Source organism: Tympanuchus pallidicinctus, unplaced genomic scaffold (assembly GCF_026119805.1).
Source record: "Tympanuchus pallidicinctus isolate F22 unplaced genomic scaffold, pur_lepc_1.0 scaffold6, whole genome shotgun sequence".
Lineage (NCBI taxonomy): Eukaryota > Metazoa > Chordata > Aves > Galliformes > Phasianidae > Tympanuchus > Tympanuchus pallidicinctus.
The window spans coordinates 32,028,658-32,054,275 of record NW_026294780.1 but is presented as its reverse complement, the minus strand read 5'-3'; the positions used below and the strand labels follow the sequence as shown (position 1 = coordinate 32,054,275).

The window sequence follows — 25,618 nt, the reverse complement described above, 5'->3', positions numbered from 1 at the left end:
TCTGCCTCACCTCCAGATCCAGTATTGTTTCATTAGGTTCATCTCTGGTGAGCTCTGTTTTGTCCTTTTCCCCCAACTTAGCTAATGTAAAGCTCTCTTGATAAGCCCTGCTAGCTGCTGACTAGAATTTGTTTATCCCTTTGAGACAGGTGAGTTCCATCCATGGACAACAGGCCAGGGGCTGAGTAAACTGTCCCCAAAGTTCCTGCCTCGATACCAGCCTCTAAGCCAACTATTCATTACTTCTGTTTTCATTATTTTATCATTCTACTCCTCCTTCAAGATCCAGGGCCTCAAATCTGTTATGGAGGGGCACCTGGGAAAGCGAGACAGGGAGTAAGAGGGGAGAGGGGGGTTGCCGCTGATGCCAAACTGGGACTTGCTTCCAGCGCTCCTTGTCTTTTTGGTCCCCTACCTCAGTGCAACAGGACAAGGGTTCCACTGCACTGTGGGGGGCATCCTCCCAGCGCCCTTCCCTCTGGCACACTAGGGAGTTACTCCACCAGTCAATCTCCTGCTCACATGCCCTGAAGCTCCTTAGTCTCTCCACCTTCTCCTTGAGCTCAGCCACCACTGTGAGCTGACCTTCCACCTGAGCAGTGCAGCTCCACCCACAGTACCTCTCTGCAGAGTGACAAACACCAGTTGATTAAATGAACATCCTCTTGAGCTTAAGAGAATTAAGCCAGTTCAGATTTCCTTCAGTTGCATCCTTTTGTTTGAACCGCAAGGTGTAACTGCAAACTTGTATAAATCTATAAATCTTGTATCCTTGTAATACTTAAAACTTACTTGATGTGTTCTTAATGTGATTCTCCTGTAACTACTAAAAAACTTTGTTTTCTAAATGGGCATTTAAGAGCACTGTACTGAAATTATCAGCTATAGGGCGACTTTAAAGTCTTGCCACAGGAGGGAAAGTCTTAATTTCTTCACCTATAGAAATAGTAAGTAGCTATGGTAATAGCAAGTAGTAATACTAATAGCAAGTCATTGTCATCCAAGTACCAAGAAAATAATGCTAGTTAATTCTGTATGAGTTGTATCTTGAGATTCTGAATGGCCTTCGCCATTCATTTATTTTGTATGTACTGAAATGTACAGTACATGAAGAACTAAAAAAAATTGCTAGCGGGGACCTTACATTCCAGTATAATGTGTTTTTTGGGATCATTAACTATTTCACTGTATCAAAGACCTTCACAAAATACCTTGCTAAAGAGTGGTACACTCGAGGAAGGAAGGGAGAAATATTTACTTTTGCTTTGAAAAGTCAACAAAAATTCTGTGTTTTATTAAAAAGCAAACAAGAAAACTTGAAGAGCATGCATTCTAAAATAAGTAAATGATTTCAGCTTTTGTTTAATGCAAAGGAGTTTTTTGTGAACTCAGGTACTGGTTTCTAACAAGTACAAGCCATACGGCAAATCCTAGAATCAAAATACTTTATGGTTGTAAATGCGTGTTTAATATAACAAAAATAATAAAAGCTTATCTGTTTCCAGACCTGCAATGTCTAACAGTGGCTTCACTGCGGATTGATTATTCTTGAATAGCAGCTGAATGCTATAGAAATTAACATCCCTTTAGTTGTTAGATAGAGTCATAGCATTGCTCGCATTGGAAAAGATCTTCAAGACCATCAAGTACAACCACAACCTAACCACACTACCCTACAGTACAAGCCTTTATAGTTTTGTAAGAGCAATTCTGTATGGGGTTTTATCCATTCTCATGTGAACTTCCAAATTTACAAAAAAGGAAGATGACAATGTTAATCTGAAATGAAGTAATTTGGAATCTTTTAATATCTTCTGCTTAAAAGCTTAAATATTTATTTCAGGTAATTTATTTGTGACATTGACAGGATGAGTACTCAAATCTTTTTTTTTTTTTCCTGCTTTATTTCACAAATGTCTACAGCATGTAATCTTCAAAGTTTCTTGCGATGTTCACACTCAGATGAGACGTGCAGATAGTACACATCAATATTGTGTTGTAGCTTGGAAGTATTCTGAGTTACTAAGTTAATTTACCCTTCCTACTGATGTAGAAACCAGAAAATTTTGCAAAATGAGGAATTAAAAACATTTTCAGTGGTTAATTAATATGAACACTTGCAGAAATTCTTTGCCTCCCTATACAAAAATGGTTAGTGTTAAATTGCATGATGAATCAATGTCAAATTACTTATATATTTTACAGTTTGCAGAAAGCTGTTATTCCTGGTAAAATTTTCAGTAGATTTACAGAGCAATATAGGCTGGTATGTATTCCAACCAGGAAAACAAGTAAGAATCAAAATATTAAATTGTAAAATACGCTTGTACTGCTGTACCAGATGCTTTGATATTTTGGCCATACAATTCATTTTACATTCCTCTGTCATGTGTTTATTTACAGGGACCACTACAAAACAGAATTTGAGAAGAGATTGCATGAGGAATTGGAACAAATAAGACTGAAAACAAATCAAGAAATTGAGCAACTTCGAAGTGCTTCGAAAGAGATGTATGAGCGTGAAAACAGGTAGATAAAATGTGGCAATAACAAAATTAGGGCAGAAATTTGCAAGTAGTATTTTTGTGCTAAGGCATAATCAAAGTTGACGAGTATTAAGTTAGAAATGAAGTTGTTTTAAAATTGATGTGAATCTTGTAAATGTTAACAATAAATGACTTTTATGTTAACGATACTGTTATGTTAATCATGAATATTTATTATAAACAGATTTACACTGACATCATCAATTAAAATAGCTATTAAAATTCTTCTCCATAAATATTAGTAGTTTGAAGTTTATTCAGCTGTGTAATGTTAACTAATTCATGCAAAATTGTTGATTTTTTTTTGCAAAATTGTTGATTTTTTTTTTTTTTGTCATGGTCTGGTCTTGAAATCAGAAGGAAGGTATTGATGTAGAAAGTAATGCAGGAAAAAATGAGAGAAATGAATAAGACGTCTTCTAAACGTCAGTCTTTGACTTACAGCATTTTCGTTCACAAAAGCATTATTTTCAGCCTTGAGAAAAGAAGAATGAGAGGGGACCTGATCCAGGTCTATAAATATCTAAGGTGTGGGGGGCAGAATGGCGAGGCTGGACTGTTTTCAGTGGTGAGTGGAGACAGGACAAGGGGAAACGGCTGGAAACTGCAGCATAGGAAGTTCTGCACAAATGTGCACAAGAACTTCTTTACAGTGAGGTGACGGAGCACTGGAACAGGCTGCCCAGGGAGGTGGTGGAGTCTCCTTCTCTGGAGATGTTCAAGACCTGCCTGGATGCCTACCTGTGCGACCTGCTGTAGGGAACCTGCTTTGGCAGGGGGGTTGGACTCGATGATTTCTGGAGGTCCCTTCCAACCCCTACAATTCTGTGATTCTGTGATTCTGTGATTTTCTTGTAGAGTATTATAAAATTGTCTTTCGAAGAATATCCTAGTCCTATAAAGACCTACAGGCTAAATTTTCTAAACGTCTTTTCTTGTTTAATATCATGGAATTATGAGCAATATTAGGCATATATAGGTCTTCAGGGATCCCCATAGAGATTTAGACTATTTTTAGTATGTTTCTTTCTTAGCTTGTTTTTTGACACTTGTCTTCACTTAAAATGGGAAGAGCACTGAACAATTGTGAACTCATCATAGATGTCCTGAAAGTGCCTTGTGTGGAGGAGGAAATGACTGGAGTAAAAAGATATTTGTAGCATCAGCATCTGTTCTTCTAATAGGCAGCTTTGCTATTGCTCTGAAGTGTATAAAAAGAACGTGACTCTTGCTGTCTGTTTTCTAGCCAACTGAAGGTTTTAATTAAAAATATTACATCATTGTGTACTTTTGCAAGTGTTAGTAAAATTTATATATAACAAACACACACATCCACACCACTTCCTGTATTCAAATCTATGTTCAGTTACAAAGAGTGATTTGAAAGTTTGTGGAGACTTGATGAGGGTCTGTACATCATTGAGAAAGCTATCAAAAGTTATTTTGTTTGCACCTGGAATAAATTTGTGGAAGCTTTTTTCCTCACTTTGAAATAATTACTTTTGAAATGTAAGTCCCTAAGATTTTATTTCATATTTTGCAGGAAAAATGATTTTTGGTTTGTGACCTTTCTATAAAATAATTAAAAATTCTACCATAAGATGGTGCTTTTCTGTCTGAAGTTCCCTTCAGTAGTGGGACAGATGGAAGCCTAAATGGGAAGCAAAGCAATTTGTAGTGAAGTTGTGTGATGTGATGAGATGCTGATTGACTGTGACTGAAAATAAGATGCTAGTTTTATCTTCAAGCTGAAAGCATGGAGCTAATATAATACTTTGCTCTTCTTACTCCTTTCTACTTGCTGAGCCTGACAGAACTGATGTTTCCCTTGAATTTATTGATAGTTGTTTTACACTTGGATGAGTCAGTTTAAGAAGCTAAAATAAGGGGTAAGGAGGAGGGGAATCCTATTAAAAAATGATACTTAGAGCCTTAACTTACTTGGGATCAGTTTCATTTATTCAGTTGCAGTCATCATTGGTGATGTTTGCATTAGCAAGCACGAATGAATTCACAGAGCCCTGGATTAGCCACGTAAGGTTTTACTCTGGATTAGCTATAGTCTGTTCCTCTAGGTCAAACACAGTTAAATGATTTTGAGCATGTTAGATGCCCTCTGTGAGCAGATCTTCAGTCTGACTAGAATCCAATTTATGCACTCTAGCATAGTTTTGGGGTGAGAAGTGCAATACAATGACAATTGTTAGTTTGAACCAAGTTTCCTGGTTGTCTCCAGTTAACCAGCTTGTGTCGAAATCATCTCAATGTTTGCTAGCTGAGTTCCTTTTTGAGAATCCAAACAATGCACTCTGAACACTCTGAACACTAAAAGACATTCAGCCCTCTTGAGCCTCGTCAGCTCAAACCAGCCCAACTTTGCTTCAGAAGATTCAAAACCTCTTTCTTCTCATTTACCAGACCTGTTCATGAATATTTGGTAGTAGTCCTGTCCAGTTTTAGAGATTTTCACTTGTATGATAGGCTTGCCATATACATGATGTTCAATGTGGCCTGTATGTATAGCAATCAGATGTTTTACCTTTTTTAAAAACATGCTCATGATCTGTAAACTGGCAGTGTCACTAATGTGTTTCCTAGCTCTGTTGCAAATATTTCAACAGAAGTTGCATCACATCTGTGATTGCCATCATGTTGCTTAGTAGTACTTCACTCATGCTGGTTTTTCTCTGTATAATTTTCATTTGCTTAAATTAACGGTTAAGCAAAATAGTGTATTCTCTAAACAAGTGACTGTACATCTACCATTTAATTATCATCCAGTTCTCTTCCTTTAGTCTTAAGATTGCAACTTTGTGCTTTTGCTCTAAAACTTAACATGGTCAACCTCACTGCTGTTAAGAGAATTAACTGCCATATTCTTACAATTTGTCAAGAACCAGTTTAAATAGTGTACTCTCAAGATGAATTGCTGAATTTCACTGGTAAATTTTGCAACCTAATAATTCTATTTTTAAGGTAGATTTTGTTATCGTTCTCTCATCCATAAACAGGATTCCTTTTTTATGAAGCCAAACTGAAAGGAATCTCTAAGGACATCTAATACATTCAAAATGCCAGAAGGTGTTCACATCACTGGAGCAAACTGTAGATATCTTCAAGTAAAATCCTTGAAAATGTTCATAATATAGATCAGACCTTCAGCAAAACTGTTCTGTGGTTATTGCTGTATCACAATACTTAATAATAAACATACAGCTTATAAGCACTAAGTGCCATTTATAAAGTGGCAATAAACTGTAATACTACTGTTAATACCTATATCATTTTTAACATAAGAGTTATATTTATTATTCTTAGTTCTTGTGATACTGTTCTGGTATGTATAGATGAAGTAGAAGTGAGCTAGTTTGCAAGTTTCAACAACAGCAAAAGGCAGACAGAAACACCAACAATTTGTAATGACCTATATGACTGACTATCCAATTAGTTGTGTATGCAAGTAGGGTTTCTATGTTCAGCTAATCTTCCTGCTGTATCACAAAAGTTTTGAATCATGTCACCTAGGAGGACAACATAGATTTAGTGAAGTACCAAGTGTAAATGCAAATTCATATATACATGTATAAATACATTCCAATTACTGCAATGCATTTAATTCTCAGGAAAAAAACAGAACAAAACAAAAAAACTAATTTGTAGTTCTTGTATTCTGAATTATTCATGGATTTCTGCATAAAAATAGGAACTTTGATCATTGTTTTTAGAATTTTAGAATGAGAAATTTTGTTGATAAGAATGAAATATAATGAATAGGCATATAGACAGATGTCTATCTATTGCTCTATTAAAATTGAATTAGGTAGTATTAAAGTTAAGCTCAGTCATTAGTAATCTATAAAATGAAATAGTCTAACCAAATATTGACACAATTGCTTCTGTTTCCTTCAGAAATTTGAGAGAAGCAAGAGATAATGCTGTTGCTGAAAAAGAGAGAGCTGTTACTGCTGAAAGAGACGCTTTAAGAAAGTATGACCAACTCTTAGAACAGTAAGTATCTTTTAAAAATGAAAATAAATCTTAAAATGCAAGTACATTTATACTCAAAGTTTTAAGGAAGAGGAATGACCAGTGTGTCTTTCTGCTTACAAAGAATAATTTGAATTACAAGAATTTTGTTTAAATGAAGTTACAGATTTAATTCTAGTAGGTTGTTTTTTGTTTTTTTTTTCCCATTACCAGCATGGTAACAATGTGGACATTTGATTCTTCTCTCACAATCCTGTAAAGACAGGCAGCCGTCATTATGCCTCTCACAGAAAAGGTGTATTTCATGCTGTGCCATAGAAGTGCTCAAACTCTGAACTTCTTTATTTTTTTTTTCTGGTTGAAGATGTAAAGTTATCTATTATGATGACTTTTTCTAAAGTGTGGATAAAGAGCAACAGTCATGAACTGTTATGCTTATTACATGCTTCTTACTGCTCTCTTTCCTCCCTCTTTCATATTCAATATGTAAAGCACAGTATCTGTATGAAGCTGCAATTCTATTCATATCGATAGGGGAAAACTGTTATTCTCTGCTGATTCACAAGCAGTTTGCTATCTTGCTTTGCAGCACCTTCGCTTTTTGCAAATTTAGAATATTAGACACGGTAAATAATGGGCTAATTTAAAACTACTGACCATAATCAAAGCTGTTCAGGGTAAGTTCATCATATGTGCTTAATCTTTGCGCTTGATTTGTTATCAACATCTTTGTTCTATAAAGAAAAGCACAGTGCTTTAACCAGCTATGCCACTCAGTCATCTTGTTAAAGGAAGTACTTGATGTAAACTTGTTTGGTTGGAGATGTTTTTAGCTGTGCTTAATAATCTGTTAATTAACAATAAAATGTTAATTTAAGCATAGGCACAAATTACTTAAAAACCTTTTTTTAATGCATAACTACATTAAGTGATAATACTAGTGAAGGATCTACATTGCCCCAGGATCACTCATGTGATGTGTCTTTTTTTTTTTTTTTTTTTTTTACTATTTGTCATCATCTTGGTTAATACACTTGTGCTTCCATCCTACTATAATTTTTTCCATAAATAAGTATTCAAATAAAACTCCTATTTCCACTCTTAAAATGTTGATTAGTACAATTTTGGGAGTTCAAAGCAACAGGTTACTCCCCAGATGAATAGGGTTGTTGTTTTTTTTTTAAATCTGTTTAGGAAAATGAAAAGGCCATATTTCACATCTTTAAAATAAAGGCATAGCTTTAAAAATACCACTCTTCCAAGACCGTAGAGTTGTCAAGACTCTGACTTTCTCCACATTCCAAATAATTTATCAAAATTGTACTGCAAAATAATAAATTCACATAATAAGATGGAATGAAAAATTCCAACGTCTGAATTTACAGTTCTATATAACAAAGAAATTTTCTAACATAACCAGAACATCCACGAATAAAAAAGGAATACTTGTGTTGTCCATCATTGTATTTAAGTGAATATAACAGTTAGCTCTGCTTTATTGAAAACAAGTTGACTCATCATAGTTTCCACTGGTATCATAATCTATATAAGCAAACATGTTTGAAAGCTTCAGGATTATGTGGAATGTTGACTGGCCTGAATTCTGGTTAAATTAAGCCCCCGGCAAATCTTGTGATCAGAAGTGTAACTAATGCCCAATTTACCAGTCAGGTGCAGTTATTTCCATTTTGCTTACTGATATAAGCAATAATAATAATAAAAAAAAGCAATAGCTTTTTGCAAATAGCTGCTTACAAATGCTGATAAAGTACTTAATGATAGTATTTGTGGAAGGCTATATTGGTAAAGAATCTGCTGTTTCTACCTCAGAGTAGATCACTGTGATGTTAGGATGTAGTATTTGTTTCTTCTTTGGTACTATACAGTTGTGAATTCTGTGTGAGAATATGCTTCATTTACCTCCAATGAAATTAAAAAATCAATATTTTGGATTAAATTGCTGTCAATGTTAAACCTTGAAGGAAATTGATGACCAAATAGAAATGTTTTCATTTTGCTTCAAGTTGCTGATATTATTACTGTTTCTAATTTTAAAGCTATATGAACTCAATTAACTCAATTGAATGTTTTGAGGTTGAATGGAGAGGGTCACTTAATTATGCTTCCATCTTCTACTGCAAGGCTAAGTCGCAATACTAAATGTATGCCAACTTTTTCTTAGTTTGAATATTTCTTAAGTATTATTTTCAAAATAATGGCCTTTAATCTCCTTACCAGAAAGCAAGCCAACAGAAAACTCCTTTGATTATTCACTTTTTTTAAACCTTGAGGAGTATAATTTCTTCTTCCAGAACTGTAGCTCAGCTTTATCTGTGTATCTGTGGAAACTGGTTTTATAAAAAAAAATCAGAAATATTGGGAATAGCAAGGAAACACCTATGCAGTATGCAGGTGTATTTTTGGTTATATTTTGTTTTCTTGTGTGTTTTTTTTTTTAAATAAAATCTTTTTTTAGTGATCAAACAAGAAAATCTCAACTCTTCTTCAGTTAGTTCATTGCTGCTCATGGGATGTACTTGAAGTGATTTTTCTTGTTTTGTGTTTGGACTCATAAAATTAGATGTGCTGAAAATTGGTAATAGTTAAATACTAGCAGGAGAAGAAGAAATACAATGTTCGCAGACATTTTTCTTGATCAAAATACACATTTTTGTCCATAGTTGAGGACAGTATTACCAGGCTACATAGACTTATTTTCTGATACACTGCAGCTACTCGATGTAAAACTGAACAGAAGCTGTAAAATACTGGGAATTTTCTTACTGTTTATTGTATGTGCTTTGTATCCCTTTAAAAACCTTGAATAAGGAATGTAAATATGTACCATGAAATCAGCTGTCTCAGTCACCACAATTTTCAGGCACTCACTTAACTATTACAGTTTTCTAGTATTTCAGCTCATTATATGACAATTCTGTTATATTATCCAGCTTATTCAGCCTCTTTTCGTCATTGTCTTCGGTGAACTACCTACTACTGTTTATTTATTTATCTTAGCATTAAGTTTCAACGTTATTAAAACTATAGCATTCTGACTGTAAAATCTGTTATTGTAGCCATCACGTTTAGATTATCATTTCATCTTTCAAAATTCTGTTGCTGCATGGCATGTAATGTATAATACAAGTAGTATGGGATAAGGCCTGAAACAGATCTGGTAGCTTTAAAGCACAAAGGACATCTAAATCTAAGTTAGGAATTAAAATCGTTCTGTGTTTTTCCTCTGGGCGTACTTTCAGGAAGCTGTCTTCCGTGTAACATTCAAAACATTTTGACAGAACCCTAACTAAAGTTGAGGGTGAATCAGACCATTATGATACACACTTCTTCAGTCTTAGTATCTCAATAACAATACGCGTTTTAGAATCAAGTGGGTAAATTCGGAATCTGATCACCTTCCTCTTAATTGGATAACTGGTAAAGAACAGTTTGTCTAACTAGGTGTTTATATGGTGGTCTGAGAAGGGAGTTAAAGCCTCATCATCTTGCAGACCTCCTAGTAAACCCATGGGAAACTCCCCAGAATATTAGACGTAGAGACTAACGTTTATCTCAACTTTGGGCAGAGCTTGTCATCCACAGAGTCAAATTCAAACTGTTGAGGAAGAGGTATAAATGGGAAACTAACTGCTACTCTTAGCCTACTCCTCACTTGTTGGTAGTGACACCTGTTTGATGCAAGTAACACTCAACAATATGAAAAACATTAGCACATTGTTATACAGTGGAGGATAGCTAGTCTGTTTGATGAGCATTCTGTAAACGAGGAACCATCATGCTTGTGTTCATGAATGCTACCAAAACAATATACCTCTTTGAGCCAAGGTATTTTGAGCCAAGCCATGAGCTACCAGGAGCTGTTTGCCTTTGACAGTAGTCTATCCAGTATTGGGATACCCCTAACTGATGATAATTATATTGAAGACTTACCAAAGAAAAGGGACAATATGGTATTTACAGGTGGTATTTACAACTGATGAAACCATCATGAGAGTCTTTGTCATCCTGTGTAATGTTTGCTCTCTCTGTGAGATCAATCTGTCTGTTGACCAGGAAGAGAATAGGAAAATCAGGGCTGAAGAACTGACTTCCTTTTTGCATGATCTTATTTCTAGCTATTATTTTCTTTGGTCAGAGTTGTTTACATTCAGGGACCAGCAAATTTTTTTTTAAACTATATGCCATCAACACTGAAATACTGCATCGCATGCGAGATATTGAGATGTCTGTGTCCTTTAGCTTACGCTAAGGAAAGCTGCTTAAATACTTTCTGGTTTTTTAGCTAAATAAGCTGGTGGCACAGTAATGCCTACTTATGTGACTATCTGGTTAACCGTAAGAATATTCTGTGAAGCAACTAAAATGAATGCGCAATTAATGTTTAATGCATAGTTAACCAGAGTTTAATTTCTTGCTAAGCAATAACTTGGTCTGGGGGATCCTTGTGACATGTTAGCAGAATTTTTAGCAAATAGTATGTAGCAGTATTGGCACTTAGGTGTACTGTGATGTTTGAGTCCTGGGGATACCAGAATGGGGTGGTACTAGTTTGAGATATTTATATCAGTGAGTGTACAGTTGTGAAGTGTTTTTTTATATCTAAAAAAAAAAAAGTTACTTACAAGCCAAAGTTCAGCCAGACTTAATTGAGATGGGATTATTTATTCAGAGTGGGGCTCTGAGAACAGCTCTAAATTAAAGTGGGGAGGTTGCTGCTGGTGATGATTAGTGAGAGTATTTGTAATTCCAGAGAAAAGGTGCGGTGCGAGGAATTGAACAAATCTACCAGAGGTGGTATGGAAGAGTACATCTGATAGAGTTGTAGGCAGATTTTCAAACAAAAAACTTCTTTTGTAGATCTCCATAGTGCTAGGTAAAATTCTTAGAAATTGCTCATGTGAACATATGTTGTCTACTCCTTTCATATTACCTCTGCTTGTTAGCAAGTTTTTGTAATTGAAATGAAGCTGATGATGATGACTGGAGATGATGTTGCACACAGTCTGCACAGACATTTTTGATGAAGCATGAAGAACATAGGGATTGTGTATGCATGTGCCCTTACTAGGTAATCCAGAAGCAAAAAAAATCTGTAGCTTCTATCAGCTTCTCACCTACAGAATAAAAATACTTGCAGGCAGGAAAACTCAAGAAACTTTCTCTTAAGAGTGAGTAAGCATTTTAACCTTCATAATCAAATGGCAGAATTGTGGAATGGCAGAATTGTGGAAATAAAAGTATTGGAGATATTGTGTAAGTTCCTCTGAGATGAAGCTTGGGTGCCATGTAAAATACATACACATTTCAGTCATTTTAGTGTTTTTATAAAGTGTTAGATTTCATAACTTAGATATCAAATGTAAATTATGAAATGTAAAGTGCCCTTAATTTCCTTAACTACTGTTACTGTCTATTTGTATATCTTTTAAAATATTTGCATACTAAATACATGGTAAAAATGCTGCAACTTGTAGCTAATATTGTAACAGAAATACTACTGCATATATCTTAATGTAGTTTAAGCTTCAATGTGGAACTCTGCAGTTGTTTTCAAGGATATTCTGTTTCATGGAAGGCGTCCATTGCCATGGGTAAACAGATAAAAACAGTGATTCATCTGATTCATTCCTTCTGAAATTTTGCTTAATGTTACTTGTGGCTTCTCTGGGATAGGAAACAGCTCTAGATAATAAGCTTAAAGATGATTTAGAAAGTTGCATTTTCCCATTTTTTCTTGGTTGCCAAAATCATTAGAATTGGTTTTGGATTGTAGAGAGAGGAAGAATTTTTCCTATTCAAATCCCTATGGGAAAAAGAAAACATTTTGATTGTGCAAAATGATACTGTGAGTAGTGAAAGTAATTAGAAGCCCTCATTCTTCTCTTCATGCTCCCTAACTTCAGACATATAAATGACTGTCAAATCTCCAACCATACTCGGTATACACTATTTCTCTAGGATTAAAAAAAAGGTGACTGATCTAAATTTTATGTCTCTTTGAGATGCCCGAAATTAGATGAAGCTTAGATTGATGTCTTATAATTATAAGATCTTTACATCTAGAACTACATGAGGAATAACAGAATCACAGAATGACCAGGGTTGAAAGGGACCTCAAGGATCATGAATCTCCAACTCCCTTGCTACATGCAGGGTCACCAACCTCCCCATTTAATACCAGGCTGCCCAAGGCCCCATCCAATCTGGCCTTGAACATCTCCAGGGATGGGGCATCCACAACCTCTCTGGGCAGCCTATTTCTGCACCTCACCATTCTCTCTGTAAAGAACTTCCCCCGACATCCAACCGAAATCTTCCCTCCTTCAACTTACAACCATTTCCACTTGTCCTGCAGTTATGAACCCTTTCAAAGAGTTGATTCCTCTCCTGTTTATGGGCTCCCTTTAGGTGCTGAAAGTCTGCAATGAGGTCACCCCGCAGCCTTCCTTTCTCCAGGCTGAACAAGCCCAGCTCCATGAGCCTGTCTTTGTAGCCTGTCTTTGTAGGGGAGGTGCTCCAACCCCCTGATCATCTTTGTAATATTACATTTTTTTTTGTTGCATATTCGTGAAGGACTTTTTTACTACAGGTGGTGTGCTTTTTATAAGATTGTGGCTTGGATTTGCACATTCCAGTGCTGTTGCTTATGACACTGTTCCCATTCACAGGTTCTGGATTCTGGGTCTGATTTCTGTGTTATGTTGAAGTTTTGGGCTTTTTACAAAGCATTCCGTATGCGTAGATAATGAGGTAAATATCAGGTTTATTTTCTTGGAGCTGGATGGCTTCTCTCCATTAAAATAAAGAAATAGCTTTTTCAAGTAGTTCATTTGCTGCAAGATACTTGCTTCATTAAAATGTGCAAATGAACAGAAGGTAGCTATGTTGTGGCAATCAGTGTGCCTGCTAATGTGCTTGTTTGGTTGGTTGTTTTATTTACTTCTTAAAGCAATCTCTAGCGTTTCTTTTGTTGATTTTCTCAAAAGGACAAAGCAGTTTTAATTTGTCCATTGAAATATGCAAAAATAATGGCAATCTTTTTTTTTAGTATTGTAAAGTTGCTATCTTTTGGCAAAGTGATTTGTGAGTTATTTTTAAAAACAGCTTTTACATTTATCTTTGTAAGTCTCTTTTGTAATGCCAGCTGTCTAAATCTTTTCATAAACTCCAGTTAAAGGAAGCATATTTTCCGTCATTATTTTAAAATATAATGTTTACTGGAAGGGCAGTCTAGTGAATTCCCACAGATGAAGTGTGAGTGCATTTCTCCCACTTGCAAATGAGTTCTTATTTCCTACAGTACATATTCTGATACCACAGTGAGTCATTTTCATCATGTTTTAGTTTAGCTTCTAAAACATTTTAAAACTTGGCAGATGCATGTAAATGAGCTTTGCATCCAGTTTTAGAAACTGCTTCCAAATAATCTACTAACATGATGACTGTGAATAGACCTTTTAGAATGCAGAAGTGTTCTTTGTGATAAGCCTAAAATCATTTGCAGAGATCTTTTTGTTGCTGTTATTGATGATGATGATGTTTGTTATTATCTTTAGCATGTTTCAGTTTAACTATTCAAGAAATCAGATGCTTGAGTTTTATAGACAAAGTGTTGTTAAATGGATTGTTTTAGCCAAGCAAGTGGTAGCTTTCTTTGCAAACTGAACCTTGTAAAATTTCATGCTATTTTATTTTTAAGTCTACAATTTTCTTATTGCCATCTCTGTTTTAAAATGATGTTATTATGCCATGTGTTATTCTATACCTTAATCTGCTCCTTAATGTGTAAACTTGGCAATTTCATAATTCGAATATTAAAACTCATTACTAAATAGCTCATATGTTTAAAAGAAAATTAAGAGTAACAGGAGTAGAGTGGGAGGAAAATTAGGAAGACATAACAGGCATAGTTAGATTAAATAAAAAAAAAAAAAACCACCTCATTTGTCAGAAAATATTTTAATATTTTTATTTATCAGTTACTTAAATAATATTTGTTATTTTCAGTTTCCTGTCTTGGTTTTCTGGTGTCTGGAAAATTTATTATGATGAGAGCTTAAATACTCAGTTGTTGATACCCTATGTTTAGATGCACTCCCATTTCTGTAGTCTGGATTTGGATGCCATCCTAAATTTTGTCCAGTTGTTGGCAGCATTTGTTTTGCCAGTCTGATATTCACAGTAGGGCTAACTTTGCAAATCTGTGGTTCTCTCCTCCAGCTTTAACCATATGCATGTATTCCACATTGCAACACAATATTATCACTAAGTTGCTCTTACTGTAATTGCTACCCTTAAAAATATCTTCAGCATTTTAATAGAAGCAGAAGAAGATGGGGAAAACATTTTAAACATTTTAAACTTGGATTACTAAGGCTTTCATTGTATATTTCCCCAAATCCTTTTTCCATTGGTTGTGCCATGTAACATATATAGGAAACCTACTTCAAAACCCTGTAACATCCTCCATTGTCTTGAATGCATTTAACTTTTCATCCAGGAGAATTTTTTTTATTTTTAAAGTTTGGGAGAAGTTAATTTAGGGAATCAAGAGTCAATTATTTTGTGAGAGAAAATGAGACAATATTCTACTATATTTGTTATGAAGCTTACAAAAAATTAATGGTAGGCAGAAGAGGAAATGTAATAAGGATGAGGGGTGGGAAAAAGCCATAATGAGAATGAAAATGAGAAGAGACAAAAGAGCAGTCTTGAAAACTTTATTGTTTAGGATTCATGCTATTTGCCAGTCTTACTCTTTGGAAGACTTATCAGTGCCAAGCAGGCACAAGACTTGTGTGAAGGGATTTAGTAATTGAAGGCAGTGTATTAGTGGTGGTAAAGTCCATTTCTCTGTTCTGCCCACATAGTTCTGTCCAGCTATTTTCAGAGGCTGAAACTGTGAATCTTATCAATCTTAATTTCTATGCATTTTGCTTAGTCAAGGTGAATACCTCTTTTTGATTCTAAAATATTTTTACCAGTTAATTTTTTGGCTGATGCTTTACTAGAACCCTTGAAAATACTGTGGTTTTGTTTCCTAGTAAAAGTCTGTTTAGTTCGTAACACCATTTCAGATTTTATTTTTAAATGTAATCGACTGATGGACTTTGTATGAATTTGGAAATTAATTTTTGAGAAAAGCAGTTAAGTGCAACATGGATGTGACTTGCAGCACTCTTGTTTAACTTCACATTCTTGCACTGGGATGAAATAAGTCATGCCTACAAAATACTTGTTTTCCCCCACTGGCTTAGAAAAGAAGTCTACATGATTAGCTCAGATCACAGAATAATAGAATAGTGTGGGTTGGAAGGGATCTTTAAGATCACCTAGTTCCAACCTCCTGCTATAGGCAGGGACACCTCCCTCTAGACCATGCTCATAGCCCCATCCAGCCTGGACTTCAATGCTTCCAGAGAGGAGGCATTCACAACTTCTCTGGGCAACCTGTTCCAGTGTCTCACCACCCTCAAAGTAAAGAATTTCTTCCTAATATTTAGTCTAAATCTATCATCTTCCAGTTCAAAACTGTTTCCCCTTGTCCTTCACCAACATTCTTACTGAGTCCTGTTCTATACAGAATATTTAAATATTTGTCAGATGTTGATCATTAAATTAAACTTTTTCATTGTAAGTACAGTTTTTTTTTTTTTAATGAACTGTAGTGTATTCCATGATTAGTAGAGAAAGTTCATTGAGTTTATATATACAGTTGTGATTATACAGAGGATTAAATCTCATTAATGAACCTGCAAAATGTGGGAAGACATGCTTCAAAATTAGCTCATGTTAATTATGTACTTCACATACATGTAAGTTTCTTTGGTTCTAAATGTATAACAATACCGTTAAGGAAAGTATGCATAACTATATTTAAATTTTAGTGCATTGTTGATGAGTACAGATTTTGCACGTACTAATGGTTTTCCAGCAGGTTGCCACAGTAACATCTGGGGGCAGATTTTCCTTGACTAGATTCCACTGAAGTCTTACCAATACCTTTTGTTTTCAAGCACCACCTAACCTCAGAGGCACTTAAAATCAGCCTGAATTCCAAGTTGGAGCACATCTGGATGGAATTCGGCGTACATACTCGGAAGTGTCCTGGTTTGGAAACCTAAGTACTTATTTTGATAAGGGCAGGAAGGTGCTTGAACTCTGTTCAAGTCCCTGGAGGGTGTTTTTTTATTAGGTTGTAGCTAACTCATGCAATAGAACTGAGTTCACTCCAGAGCACTGTTAGTAGTGGTAATTGCTAAGCTTGCCTCTTTTTTTAACATGTTGCGAGCACTCATCCAGGAAGTTCAAGACTTTGGTCCTTTCCCTCTCTTTCTCCCTAGTTACTTGTTGTTACTAGGATGTTAGTCCATTTGCCTGAACAACTGGCAGCAAGTGTTGCTATGAGTTAACTCTGTGTGGGTCAAAGCAAAAGAGTGCTTTTGGTGCAAAAAAAAAATGGTGCAAAAGAGAACAATAAGTTATTTTTGGTTTTGTGAAATCTAATCGTACAAATACACACAAAATCATAAAAATACAGTTAAAATACACATTTCAGAAAAGTTATATTTACACACTTACAGCTGTAAGGCTTTTTGCATTTATTTTTCCATTATTTAAATAAAAACACTGATGTGGATACTGGAAATAAGAAAGTTTACTTGTAATATTTATAAGCCTTACAAACTTTACAGAGAATGAACCTCCAGGATGTTTCATTCTTTTGTCATTTCTTATAATCATATTTTCATAAATTAAACAAATTTCCACTATTCCTAGTGGGAGCTATTTTAGTTGTCAGTGTTCAGATGAGATTTTAATTCCTGTTATAATGTTATTTTCCTGGATTTTAGCAAGTGGTTCTGTGCCAGCATTAGTCCTTAAATATCTGTTGTTTTGGATGCTTACCTGCTCATAAAAGTCCTTGTCAGAATTGATTTTTCTACTGTAGCTTATCTCATTTCTCATGGGATAGGTTCCTTTTTGTCTTCAACATATGAGTAGCATTTTGTTTAATCTTGACCTTACTTCAACATAGATCTGAAGTGTTCCAGTTAATTTCCTGCTGTATCTTTTATGATACCATCATTTCCACTGGATGTACCATAGTGATTCCTGGAATTGTATGCTTTTTGCATAGCTGGATCGTATTAATAGTTCAGTTATCCCGAAGTCATGTGATGTATCTAGATCTTTTTGCTCCTTCTTCTCTCTCTAAGCATCTGGATTTTGGGTCAGAATAGTTAGTGTCTTCTGTTTTCTAGGCCTGCTCTAAGTCCTGGATTTGTATATGCATTCTTACTTGTTTTTATATGGTTATGTTAGTCATTTGTAAATCACCCTCCAGCTTATTAGAGAGGCACATCATTCTGGAAGGTTCTAAACATTACAACTCATCTAAATGCAAGTGTACTAAGAAGAGTTGCAAATGTACAAGATATTGTTATAGTCAGTAAGAGACTTAGTAAATGCAGTTAGCGAGGTTTAGAGAGCTTTTCAGCTGACCAAATAAAAGTTGCTGTTTCAGGGCTGCAGGGTTCATTGGTTATATTGAGGACCTAACTTACACATAGATACCTGTTCACCTCTAGGCAGCCTGTGCTCTCATCACCCACACGGTACATAAGTGCTTCCTGGTGTTCTGAGGGAACTTCCTGTGTTGTAGTTTCTATCTGTTGCCTCTGATTCTACCGCTGGGCACTGCTCCATCCTCTTTGCACCTTCCCATCAGATATGCATGTTCATTGACAATGTTCTTGCTGATTCTTCCCTTGTCCAGGCTAAACAGTCTTAAGTCTCTCAGACTTTCAGAGAATCATAATTTACATGACTTTTCATTGGGCTCTCTCCATAATGTCCCTGTACCAGTGGACACAGAACTGGACACAATACTCCAGATCCAGCCTTCCAGTGCTCAGCAGAGGGGAAGAATTGCTTCTCTTGACCTGCTGGCAGTACTTTGCCTGGTACAGCTAAGGATACCACTAGCCTTCTTTGCATCCTGGACACACTACTAACTCCTGTTCAACTTGATGTCTACCAGATCTTGCAAGTATCTTTCTGCAGAGCTGCTTTCCAGCTGATCTGCATCCAGCTTATACTGGTTCTGGGGTTGTTCCTCCCTTGCTACAGGACTCTGCATTTCTTGATGAGCTTCATGAAGTTATTGTCAGACCTGGCCTGGCCTGTCCCCCTCTGGATGGCAGTACAACCCTTTGGTACAACAGTCACTCTCCACTCAGTTTTGTGTCATCAGTAAGTTTGCTGAGGGTGCACTGCCCCATCTTCTAGATCACTAACATTAATTATGTTGAACAGGACTGGACCTTTTGGGTACACTGTTAGTTACTGGCGTCCGACTAGACTTCATACCACTGACCACTAGCCCCTTTACCTGACCGTTTAGTTTTCAGTCCACTTCACACTGTTTATCAACCTTCCTCCATCAGCTTCTCTGTGAAGATTTTACAGAATACAGCATAAAAATGTTTAATGTCCTAAACACAAGCATCCAGTATCAAATAGGGTATTTGGATGTTCACAGGGTTGACAAATAGCATTTGCACTTTTGAAGCAGCAGTTAAACTAGATGGAATTCTTAAGACATGAGTGGGGGAATAATTGAGTCAAACCTGTAAATTTTGACAAGTTTAATCACAACTCCAAATGCATAATGAATTTGTAGAATTATGTATATAGCCACCTTTCCATTGCTTATATAGAGGATAAAAGCATTCTTTACTCTTTTTTGTTTTTTATTTACTTATTTGTTTATTTTTATTTAATGGACAAGCAAGGAGAAAAAGAACAGCAGCAAAATTTCTCACAATAACTGTTGTACCAGATTTCTGGACAAGCTGAAGTATAGGAGGAATTCATATTACATTTGGAAATAACCAAATAAGAAAAGTAGGCAGTTTTTAATAAGGATCTTCAAAGCACTTTTATTGTCAATTATTTTGAGGTTGCTGCCACTGTATTTCATTACATTAGCCAGGATGATAAACGGCATTAGAGAGATTGTAAGCAAAAATCTGTTTTGGTGCACATAGAATCTCTTTGCTCAAATTCTAAGCCAGAAGATAAAGCACGTTCAGGTACATAAATACTCAGCTGTTGTAGTCACTGATTTCTTAGTAGTTCTGAGATAGTTGGCTACAATATAAATGATTGTTTAAGTGTTACCATGGACTCATTTTAGCATGAAATGGACAGGACATGTATTTGTGGTGTGACACTGAACTGGCAAAATTAATATTTTTATTATCTTTGTTTGTACTCAGAAGTAGAAGAAGAACTGTACAGAACATTATCCTTATCATGTATTTCTGTTCTTAGTTGTCATAAATGTATACAGCGGTTATAGCAATTAACTATATTATGTAGGCAAATAACACTCTTTAATTTAGAAACTATAAGCAGCTAGTGCAATAATACAATAAAAGGCGATGTCACATGAATGTCAGAGAATCTGTATTAATGTAACCCCTACAGCAATTTCATAAAGAAAGAATTTGAAGCTTTTGAAAACTACCTTTAGTGAAATTCGGTTGATATGAAATAGAAAGCAATCTTAGGTCAGCAGGATAAGAGAGATTGGCAGTAAGAAGGTTTCATTTCTATTTTTCCGTCCTGAGATACAACACAATTGCCTGAGCAAAGATTACTGAAACATGTTTTTCATCTACATTAATTTTTTTAAAAAAATTGTTCAACAATTCAGCAATGCCTCAGTAGGAAACAAAAACTGAATTACTTAGAAAAAGGAAAAGAAATCTCAAAACTTACAATTTTGGCTCTAGTATATGTTTCTAGTCAATGTGAATTTTCATTATTGAATTGGGAAAAATGTAAGATTCACTAAACTGAGAATACTTGTAAGTTGATTCCTTGTCTGGGTTTTTTTGTCTTGTAACAGTTCTTACAAACCTGTCCAAGGGTTTCTGTTTTTGTCTTTTTCATTATTTATTTTTTTTTTCTGTATTCACTAGTCACAAAAAAGCATGAAACAAATTACTCTGCCTCTCTTAATTTTTCTGTTTTCATAAATTAGAAATCTACCAATTTTAATAATAATGAAAATGTTGACTAGCATTACTTTTTGATTTTTAGAAGTCCATAGGTTTTACTCGGATTTGTTTTGTAATTACTAGCCATGTGGTCTACCTTTCTAGGTCCTGTTAAGCAGAAAATGTTTTATCTGGAAGAATGCCTTTTCAATACACTCCGGGTTTTCAGAACACCATAGTATAGATAGTTAGCAGTTTCAAAATATGTTTCACTTTCTACCAATTATTATTTTACCCATGTATTATAGCTTGCCTACATAATGTTAAGGCATTTTTAAGCATCGCTTCTTAAATTCTCAAACTCTCTTATTGTTTTAGTAATAGTCATTTTTCTATAATGTTTGCGATTTTAGCAGTTTCATAATTCTGTTGCTTTCCTACTCCACATAGCATCCTGCAAAATAAATCTTTGTATGTTCATATTGATGCCAAGATGCCAGCAGTACAAATTGTAACACATGATTCATATTAAAAACTCCTGGGGCATTTATTGGTGTGCTAGTGCATTCTTATGGAATGACAAAGATTAATTTATATGTGTGAATGCTGATCACTAAAAAAGATTATCTTTGTTGATCTTGCATGTGTGCACATTTGGTATCTATTCCATGTTCTATAAATGTTTAGTGTAGTCATTCTCTTTACTGCCATATTAATTCTAAAATAGCTCATGATCATTTTCAAAACAAATCCTCTGAAATACTAAACTCATTTTGTTTATAAGCTAGAACCATAATGCATTTCCCAAAATAAAAATAAAATTTGTATAAAGTGAAGCATAATCTAACATAAGAGGAAGTATATATCAATATTTTAAACAATAACTGAATTTTCATTTTAAAAAATGACAGCAGAATAGTTCTGCAAGTACAACATAGGTTCATATAAATTTTTTCTAGAACTGTGAAAAATTTGAATTCTATTTCTTCCCGTTGAATTGTGCTCAAGAACATTGCCTTTCACTTTAGACATCTTTCATGTTGTAATTTCATCTTTATTGCATATTTAATAACAATTTAATTCCATTAAATAGATTATAAAACTTTGCAGAAACTTCAAAAAATTTGGTAGAATCTCCAAAAAAAACGATTTCAACATTGAAAATGAGCACAAAGAAATGTTTCCTCAGAGAATGAAAGAAATGCTCTAAATATTTGAGAGTACTGTAGATAGATATATTTACACACTTGGAGTCATTTCTATGTCAAATGGTCCTTTTTTTTTTCTTCAGATTTGTTTTGCTCTTCGGTATTCTTTTAAACAGTTCCAACCTCTATTTTGTGTGGGTTTTTTGTTTTTTTTTGTTTTTTTGAAGCTGCACAAACTGAGTTTAAGTCAGTGAAAAAAGTAAAATGGGAATTGTACATGCCATTAGAGCTGTGGAAACTTGAATTCATAGAAAGAATGGTAACAGAGCACCAAGTGTTGTATACTTATATTTTAAAGTATAAAGTCTGGTAAAAATGTGTGCAGTAGCAGTAGTCTTTTGTTTCAACATGTACGCTAAATGCTTTTTCTAATGAATATTTCAAGTACTTTCCACAAAGTTAATACACCTGTTTGTTTATTTGTTTGTTGTAGACTAGGAGTACCAAATACTGTTATATACTGTTTACTTTATTAATCATATTGTATGCCTTATTTGATCATGATCTGAGAGATGCATTGAATAACTTTAAACACATACTTTACATTCCTATAGATCCATAGTACAGTTGTTGGACATACCCTGCATTTTTAAAGAAGCAAAAAAAGATTGCTCACATTCATAAAAGAGCTTGCTTTCAAGCCAAGAATGACAGATGCTGTTACAGCTGAGAACTGAGTGTTTTAGGAAAACACTCTTAAGAGTAGTTAACTCAGGTCAAAGTTAAGAAGTTACTATAAGATGCCTTTATCTGGAGTGGAGGTAAAGCTAGAAGAGGAGTGGATACTGGTTGTGCATTCTGTTGAAGGATTACGTTCTGATTCAATCAGTGAGCATTATCTGAAGGGAATAAATAGGTCTCAGTCTTTATCAATTTAAAATGGGCCTCGTTTTTCATATTCCTCATTTATAAGCAAATATATTTGCAAGGAATTTTTTATTGTTTGTACTTGATATTGTAGAGTGTGTGTAAATGATGGTATCCCAAGGAGCAGTGAAGAGGGGAGTTGTTTGCACATAATCCAAACTTTTGTGGCCTGGATTTGACTGTACCATGCCAAAGCAACATATTTGTCCTATTTTAACTTTGACATGCTTAGCTAGTCCTTAAATTCATTCCAGCTGCTATAGAGTATAATTCACATGAGGGATTGAGTGTCGTTTTAGGGAAGAATATAAGATAATAGAGTAAATGAAAATTTGAAAGTAAAAGAATCAAATATCTTAAAAATGGGAGAGAATATGGGTAAGACTGAAGAACTTAAAGAACATTGTGTTTAACAATGCCATATCTAACATTTTTAATGCATGGTATTTTAGAAACACAAGAGATAAAAGAACACAGACTGAACAGTGTATGAACAGTGTAATGTACCAAAAATCCTGGCACGCACTATTGCTCTTAAGTGATGATAGTTTTAGTTTTTAATATATTGCAATTGCTCTATATTGCTTCACCTATGTAAGCATTTTTTTCAGAATTTAAAGCAAACACTTCAAGCTAACAAACTTCACAACCTCCAAAAATGTCATAGAAATAATTCCTCAAAACTGTCCAAGTCAGTAACTTTACAAACCTAAAAGAACTTTTCACTGTCCAGCAAGAAAACTTTGGAAATATATTATTATTGACAAAATATCATAATGTCTGTAATTGCTGAAAAATGTATTATTCTGCAGTTGTAACAAATGTTATTCTTTGATTAATGTTTTATGTTGCGTGTGATGGTAAGGGGCAAATAACCAATGATTCATTTGGCTTTAAAAAGACATATTTGTATGTAAACAAACAAGTTGTGTTTAATTTTGTTACATTCTGCGGTTAAGGAACAGATTCATAAAGAACTTTATTAACTTAAGTTCTTTACAGAGAGAGTGGTGAGGTGCTGGAACAGGCTGCCCAGAGAGGTTGTGGATGCCCCATCCCTGGAGGTGTTCAAGGCCAGATTGGATGGGGCCCTGGGCAGCCTGGTCTAATATTAAATGGGGAGGTTGTTGGCCTTGCCTGTGGTAGGGGCATTGGAGATTCATGATCCTTGAGGTCCCTTCCAACCTTGGCCATTCTGTGATTCCGTGAATATTTCATTCTGTTTTCAGGAAGCATTTTTAAGATGGGATAAAATGCTAAATATTCTATCTTCCAGTGCTGGTGTTGCAGGCAGAACTGAATTAGCTTGATATTTTTATCTTACTCTGAAGGGTTGAATTTACATTGCAGATTCTAAAGAAGTTGTTCAAACAGATTAAGCCACAGGTCTCTCAATAGTCCTTTACAGAATTTTAGAATTTGACACGTATTGAAAATGCTGTTTGTGTTTGTTACTATTCCTTCCATGTTTTAATTCAAACAATTAATTCAGGGAAGTCCTGTGTTTTACGTGAGTCAAACAAGTGGATTCTGTGGTTACTTTTGGCATATAAAAAACTGCATGTACACAGTTTGTCATGTTTTCTGGGTGTACCTGATGTAGCTTTACATTAGTCAGCTCATACACAATTACTAGTTTCAGCACAGAGCTAAGCAAAGATTAATTTACTGTTCTTAGTTCATATAGAGTCTTGGATGCTCTTCATTATTCAAATGCTCTTTGTTATTGAAAGCCCAGACTCTATCTGAAAACCTACTGTGGCCAAAACAATTGTAAATCCTAGCAGTACACATCTAGAAGTAATGTTTTTGATGTATTTTAATGTATTTTAATGAAATACTGATTTCCTCATGTTTGTTTCCAGATACATACATTTATACACTCAAGTGTAAAGTCAGTTTCCTTTGCTTGTCAGAATTCATTCATATCACCTATGATAAACAGTCCTGCATGTTCATGCTCAGTTCCTTTTAACACTGAGAGGCTATAATGCGTGAAGGACACAGCTTTTACTGCTGCTACTTTTTCTTCACTTATCCAGGGGCATCACCTCCACCAGTAGTTTTCTCATTGAAGATAACTTCCTCAAGTTTAATGCATATTTTTTTATTTCCTTTGCTTCAAAGGGGTAAAACAGACATTTTGTTTAAGAACTAAAGCACTGACAAACAGAAGGTGTTATTAAAACTTCCAGAAGTAACTTTTGAAAGAGTGTGTTTACTTTTTACAAAAACAGGAGATGCAGGTGGAGGTTGTGTTTTGAGTAAAATTGTTTCTTCATTTCCTAAGATCTTCACTACCATGACAGATACCTTTTACCTCATGTAAGGACTTGGTTCCAGTAATTTGCTGATGTAAAGTTTATGCTTCATCCTTGATGGCAGTTTACATTTTCATATCTCTGGATATGGATATGTGCTCTACTTCCAAGTTCTCTACCGTTACATGGATAATAGTGGAGTAATAGTATTTTCATATCATTTGTTAATAAAAGTAAAAATGAGGTTTCCTGACTTAGGAATAACTGATCTTATTGAATTGTTTTACTGAATTAGTGTTGAATATGTTATTAAATATGCCTGTTCTCAACTAAAAGAAAGTAAAATAAAGTGAGGGGTAATGGTTTAAGTACTGTTTTCAGAACAGCTTGGAAACAAGGCAAGATTAATCGTATTATGTTAGACACCATAGGAAGTGTATATCTTCCTCTACAAATTTGAACAAATCTAGAATAAATTTGAGAAGATTTTTTATTTCCTAGCTGGGAAAACTGCCTTTGTTGCTGCAGTTCATTAGTCAGTCCCAAGCACTCTGACAGAGGGATCCTGCTAATTGTAATGTAATTGATAAAGTTATTTATAAAAGGCAGGAAACCGCTGATGTTCGTGAGAGTTCTGCTTAGTGGGACTGCTAGGTTGTCAGAACTAGTTTCTTTACTCGTAACAGTTATAGGTGGGTGTTAATGGTGTATGGGCTGGT

General features: G+C 34.9%; 2 protein-coding genes across 5 annotated transcripts in view; both read left to right on the top strand.

The window, feature by feature from the left end:
* LOC128092111 (uncharacterized) overlaps positions 1 to 25,618 on the top strand; it is a 726,933-nt gene that overhangs the window by 55,963 nt on the left and 645,352 nt on the right. The window lies entirely within an intron of this gene.
* The window catches only part of PIBF1 (progesterone immunomodulatory binding factor 1), a 135,263-nt gene that overhangs the window by 32,193 nt on the left and 77,452 nt on the right, over positions 1 to 25,618 (top strand). For all 4 annotated transcript variants that reach the window (XM_052705586.1, XM_052705584.1, XM_052705585.1 and 1 more), the window contains exons 8-9: positions 2,404 to 2,529; positions 6,456 to 6,554. In XM_052705586.1, coding sequence (XP_052561546.1) covers positions 2,404 to 2,529; positions 6,456 to 6,554 — 225 coding nt within the window. The remainder of the gene's footprint in view (positions 1 to 2,403; positions 2,530 to 6,455; positions 6,555 to 25,618) is intronic.